Below are 6,166 nucleotides of genomic sequence, written 5' to 3'. Positions count from 1 at the left end.
CTGAACTCCCATGGGGTACAGCATGCTGCTGGGAGGTGGGAATCATCAAAGTTTTTGGGAATGGTAATGACCCGGTGTAGGAACATTAAGGTCCCTGAGAATGGTAATGGCCTGATGGAGGGGGACATTGAAGTCTCTGGGACTGGTAATGGCCCAGTGTAGAGATGTTTGAAGTCTAAGGGAATGGTAATGGCCCAGGGCAGGGGGGGGGGGTGGATGGTTAGGTTGGGGACCACACATTGAAGTCTCTGGGAATGGCAATGGCCTGCGATAGGGACACTGAGGTCTCTGGGAGTGATAGTGGCCTGACAGAGAGAGAGGACACATTGAAGGCCCGGTATGGGGATGTTGGGAGTCTCCGGTGAGAATGGTAATGACTTGGGATGGGGACATTGATGCCTCTGGGAATGGTAATGGGCTGGGGTGGGGACATTGAGGTCTCTGGCAATAGTAATGGCCCGAGTGGGGAGACATTGAAGTTTCCGGGAATGGTAATGGCCTGGGTTGGTGATGTTGAAGTCTCTAGTGTGAATAGTAATGGCCTAGGAAGGGGTCATTGAAGTCTCTGGGAGGAGTGATAATAGCCTTGGGTATGGACACAGGTCTTTGGGAATAGTAATGGCCTGAGTGGGGGGATTTTGAAGTCTCTGGGAATGGTAATGACTTGGGGTGGGGAGAATGAGGTCTCTGGGAAATGCAATGGCCCAAGAGAGAGGGACATTTTGAAGTACGTGGAAATGGCGGTCATCTGGTTTACGGATTTTGGGAGTCTTTGGTAGAAATGGTAATGGCCCAGGATATGAAAATTGAAGTCTTTGGAAATAATCACGGCTCGGGGAGGAGACACTGAAGTATTTGGGACATTTAAGTCTCTGGGAATGGTAATGGCCCAGGGTGGGGACATTGAGGTCTTTGGGAATAGTCATGGCCCGGGGTTGGGATCACTGAAGTCTCTGGTGGGCTAGCAATGGCCCAGGCTGAGGACATTGAAGTCCCTGCGGTGACTTAGGAAGGCAGTAAGCTATCTGCACTGTGTTGTGATGAGCCCTCCCACCCTCCATTTCCTCTGGATGTCAGAAGGTGCCTGGCTGGGCTGTGCTTACATTATATAACAAAAAAGAACATGTCATGGCCAGAAAAGAGCCTTGTCATCGCACCGCTTAATGCTCCCAGCCCTCAGACACACAGCACCCCTCCCAGGAGTCCCATTCATATCGCTCGGCTCCCTTGTCATAGAGGCAGCAGAAGGACAGCCCACCCTTCCCTGTACATCCAGCTTCCACACTACCGAACTCAGCCGTCCGCCCATTGCTGCCACCCCACCCTCTTCCTCGCACATCATCAGAGGAGTGCAGGGGGACATACAGTGTGGTGGGCGGAGGTGGACAGGAGAGGAGGACTCCCCGCACACTCAGCTGTGATACGCCGGACTCGCCGCACTTCTCTCCCAGCCGGAGCCTCGGACACAGCCGCATCCCGGGAGCCGGAGCGTCACCTGAGAGGCTCCTACATCCCGTCCGGAGGAGGGCAGACATGGAAGATGGACCTTCTTCTGAAGGCTGCTTTAGAAGGTTTACAGACTGCTTTTTAAGCACCAGTGAGTACCCTGACCTGACTTCCAGGACAGCACTACTTACATTATGGGGGAGAGCGCTGCCTGCATTGGGGGGGGGGGAGAGAGCTGCTTATATTATGGGGGAGAGCGCTGCCTGCATTGGGGGGTAGAGAGAGCTGCTTACATTATGGGGGGAAGCGCTGCCTGCATTGGGGGGGGGGGGGGAGAGCGCTGCTTACATTATGGGGGAGAGCACTGCTTACATTATGGGGGAGAGCGCTGCCTGCATTGGGGGGGAGAGCACTGCTTACATTATGGGGGAGAGCGCTGCCTGCATTGGGGGGGAGAGCGCTGCTTACATTATGGGGGAGAGCGCTGCCTGCATTGGGGGGGGGAGAGCGCGCTGCTTACATTATGGGGGAGAGCACTGCTTACATTATGGGGGAGAGCGCTGCCTGCATTGGGGGGGAGAGCACTGCTTACATTATGGGGGAGAGCGCTGCCTGCATTGGAGGGGAGAGCGCTGCTTACATTATGGGGGAGAGCGCTGCTTACATTATGGGGAGAGCGCTGCCTGCATTGGGGGGGAGAGCACTGCTTACATTATGGGGGAGAGCGCTGCCTGCATCGGAGGGGAGAGCGCTGCTTACATTATGGGGGAGAGCGCTGCCTGCATTGGAGGGGAGAGCGCTGCTTACATTATGGGGGAGAGCGCTGCTTACATTATGGGGGAGAGCGCTGCTTACATTATGGGGGAGAGCGCTGCCTGCATTGGAGGGGAGAGCGCTGCTTACATTATGGGGGAGAGCGCTGCTTACATTATGGGGCAGAGCGCTGCCTGCATTGGGGGGGAGAGCGCTGCCTGCATTGGAGGGAAGAGCACTGCTTACATTATGGGGGAGAGCGCTGCCTGCATTGGGGGGGGAGAGCGCTGCTTACATTATGGGGGAGAGCGCTGCCTGCATTGGAGGGGAGAGCGCTGCTTACATTATGGGGGAGAGCACTGCTTACATTATGGGGGAGAGCGCTGCCTGCATTGGGGGGGAGAGCGCTGGGGAGAGCGCTGCCTGCATTGGGGGGGAGAGCACTGCTTACATTATGGGGGAGAGCGCTGCCTGCATTGGAGGGGAGAGCGCTGCTTACATTATGGGGGAGAGCGCTGCCTGCATTGGGGGGGAGAGCGCTGCTTACATTATGGGGCAGAGCGCTGCCTGCATTGGGGGGGAGAGCGCTGCCTGCATTGGAGGGGAGAGCACTGCTTACATTATGGGGGAGAGCGCTGCCTGCATTGGGGGGGGAGAGTGCTGCTTACATTATAGGGCAGAGCGCTGCCTGCATTGGGGGGGAGAGCGCTGCTTACATTATGGGGGAGAGCGCTGCCTGCATTGGGGGGGGGAGAGCGCTGCTTACATTATGAGGGAGAGCGCTGCTTACATTATGAGGGAGAGCGCTGCCTGCATTGGGGGGGGGGAGCGCTGCTTACATTATGGGGGAGAGCGCTGCTTACATTATGAGGGAGAGCGCTGCCTGCATTGGGGGGGAGAGCGCTGCTTACATTATGGGGGAGAGCGCTGCTTACTTTATGGGGGAGAGTGCTGCCTGGATTGGGGGGGAGAGTGCTGCCTGCATTGGGGGGGAGAGCGCTGCTTACATTATGGGGGAGAGCGCTGCCTGCATTGCGGGGAGAGCGCTGCTTACATTATGGGGGAGAGCGCTGCTTACATTATGGGGGAGAGCGCTGCTTACATTATGGGGGAGAGCGCTGCCTGCATTGGGGGGAGAGCGCTGCTTACATTATAGGGGAGAGCGCTGCCTGCATTGGGGGGGAGAGCGCTTCTTACATTATGGGGGAGAGCGCTGCCTGCATTGGGGGGGAGAGCGCTGCTTACATTATGGGGGAGAGCACTGCCTGCATTGGGGGGGAGAAGGCTGCTTACATTATGGGGGAGAGCGCTGCTTGCATAGGGGGAGTGCGCCGCTTACATTATGGGGGAGAGCGCTGCCTTCATTGGGGGGGAGAGCGCTGCCTGCATTGGGGGGGAGAGCGCTGCTTACATTATGGGGGAGAGCGCTGCCTGCATTGGGGGGGAGAGCGCTGCTTGCATTATGGGGGGAGAGCGCTGCTTGCATTATGGGGGAGAGCGCTGCCTGCATTGGGGGGAGAGCGCTGCTTACATTATAGGGGAGAGCGCTGCCTGCATTGGGGGGGAGAGCGCTGCTTACATTATGGGGGAGAGCGCTGCCTGCATTGGGGGGAGAGCGCTGCTTACATTATGGGGGAGAGCGCTGCTTGCAACGGGGGGAGTGCGCTGCTTGCAATGGGGGGAGTGCGCTGCTTGCAATGGGGGGGAGAGCGCTGCTTGCATTGGGGGGGAGAGCGCTGCTTGCATTGGGGGGGAGAGCGCTGCCTGCATTAGGGGGGAGAGCGCTGCTTGCATTGGGGGGGAGAGCGCTGCCTGCATGGGGGGGGGGAGCGCTGCTTGCATTGGGGGGGAGTGCTGCTTGCATTGGGGGGGAGTGTTGCTTGCATTGGGGGGAGAGCGCTGCTTGCATTGGGGGAGAGAGCGCTGCTTGCATGGGGGAAGAGCGCTGCTTGCATTGGGGGGAGAGCGCTGCTTGCATTAGGAGGAGGGGGGGAGAGCTCTGCTTGCATTAGGAGGAGGGGGGGAGAGCTCTGCTTGCATTAGGAGTAGGGGGGGAGAGCTCCGCTTGCATTAGGAGGAGGGGGGGAGAGCTCCGCTTGCATTAGGAGGAGGGGGGGAGAGCGCTGCTTGCATTAGGAGGAGGGGGGAGAGCGCTGCTTGCATTAGGAGGGGGGTGGGAGAGCGCTGCTTGCATTAGGAGGGGGGTGGGAGAGCGCTGCTTGCATGCTCAATTTCCAATAGCTGTTCGTTACATTCAACTTAAAGCAGAATGATTGGTCTCCAGAGGTGGCACAGCTGCATTTAGCTTTCTATCCCCGTTTATTTTCACCTCCCAATCAATCCTGCCATTCACACACTTCCTGCCCAACCTGAGCAGTGTTGTCATGCTATGACTACACAACACCTCCCCTTCGCTCTAGGTTCACATCTATGCACATGCAGTTTCTGTAGCACCTTTCTGCCACATTTTTCATGCATTTTTAATGCGTTTTGCATTTTGCTGGGGGAAGTGTTGATGTTGCTAGGAGGAGATGTCTGTTGTGATGCAGGAAAATGCGCCAAAAACTCATGTACATGCATTTTTTTAATGCGTTTTGATGTTGTTTTGAGTTGGTCCATAGAGACAAAAACTCACTGTGCCGCGTGTGAAAAAAGTTCCTGCACCCTTCCAAAAGCGTATTGCAGGAAACTCCCAACTCTGTCTTCATTCCAGGCTTGCACTCTCTGGCTGTCTGAATGGCTGGGCTGCAATGTCATCACATCCACGAGTCACTATTATGGCACAGTACTCAGTGTGCTATGGAAGCAGAGTGCACTGATGTTATTAGCTGGGGCTAATGTTATTGTTAATAATAATAATATTATTGCAGGTACTTATATAGTGCTATCAATTTACACAGTACTTTACATATACATTGTACATTCACATCAGCCCCTGCTCTCAAAGAGCTTACAATCTAAAGTTCCAACTCCTCTTCATACATCCACATACTAGGGCCAATTAACCTACTAGCATGTCTTTGGAGTGTGGGAGGAAACTGGAGTACCCGATGGAAAGCCACGTCTTCTAAACAGCACACATTTTTAGGAGATATTTAAGGTACCTACAGTAAAGACTTAAAGTAGAACTAAAGGCAAAACTTTTTTTTTTTAGTTTTGTATAGAGTGGAGAGGGATTAGAACACGTCTTTTTTTTTTTTTTTGCTGTCTGTGCCCTCATTAGGGAGATTCACCCTCCTCTATTTGTCCTGTTTACCATTATCATTGAAAGTAAAAGAAAATGCCAAATTTTAAGTTGTTCCTAGAAAATGAATAGAGGGGAAATCTTCTACTAGTTCTGTGTCCCAGGGATTTCCTCTCACTCCTGTTTAGTTATGGGACAGGAAGTGAAAGGAAATCTCCGCAATGGAACACAGATGGTGAAAAAAAATCTGACGGGCTATAATAACCCTCTCTTGCTCTATCCAAAATGGGGACAAAAAAGTTTTGTCTATAGTTTTACTTTAAGCCTAGTACACATGGCCACATGTCAGGTGGCATCAGCTGGTTCAATAGAAACTGGCTGACATTCGGCCCATGTGTACTGCAGTCGGTCCGACAGAAGCTGGCTTCTGTAGAAGGGTCATGTCCGGAAAAGGTCGGCTTACATTCAGCATTCTCAGCCACTGGCTGACTGGAGTGTCCTGGCGGGGGAGCCGCCCCCCTGTCAGAACACAATAACGCAACAGTGGGGATTGCTGTCCTAACATCGGATAGTTAGTACAGAGGCTTCTCCAGATCGGTCAGTTTTTTTTTTTTTTTTTTTCCGTTCAGCCCTGCTGGGTTGAACGAAAATAAAAAAAACGACCAGTGTGTACGGGGCTTTATTGTAATGCCCTGTACACACGATAGGATTTTCCGACAACAAAATCCTGGATTTATTTCCGACGGATGTTGGCTCAAACTTGTCTTGCATACACACGGTCGC

At 54.0% G+C, this 6,166-nt stretch overlaps 1 protein-coding gene across 2 annotated transcripts in view; it reads left to right on the top strand.

Moving 5' to 3' along the window:
* The first annotated feature begins 1,162 nt into the window (after nt 1-1,162).
* Nucleotides 1,163-6,166, top strand: part of PDE10A (phosphodiesterase 10A) — a 516,915-nt gene continuing 511,911 nt past the window's right edge. For both annotated transcript variants that reach the window (XM_073627496.1, XM_073627495.1), the window contains exon 1: nt 1,163-1,597. In XM_073627496.1, coding sequence (XP_073483597.1) covers nt 1,534-1,597 — 64 coding nt within the window. In that variant the 5' untranslated portion in view covers nt 1,163-1,533. The remainder of the gene's footprint in view (nt 1,598-6,166) is intronic.

This window comes from Aquarana catesbeiana, linkage group LG04 (genome assembly GCF_042186555.1).
Source record: "Aquarana catesbeiana isolate 2022-GZ linkage group LG04, ASM4218655v1, whole genome shotgun sequence".
Taxonomy (NCBI): domain Eukaryota; kingdom Metazoa; phylum Chordata; class Amphibia; order Anura; family Ranidae; genus Aquarana; species Aquarana catesbeiana.
This window is presented reverse-complemented; position numbering and strand designations above follow the sequence as displayed.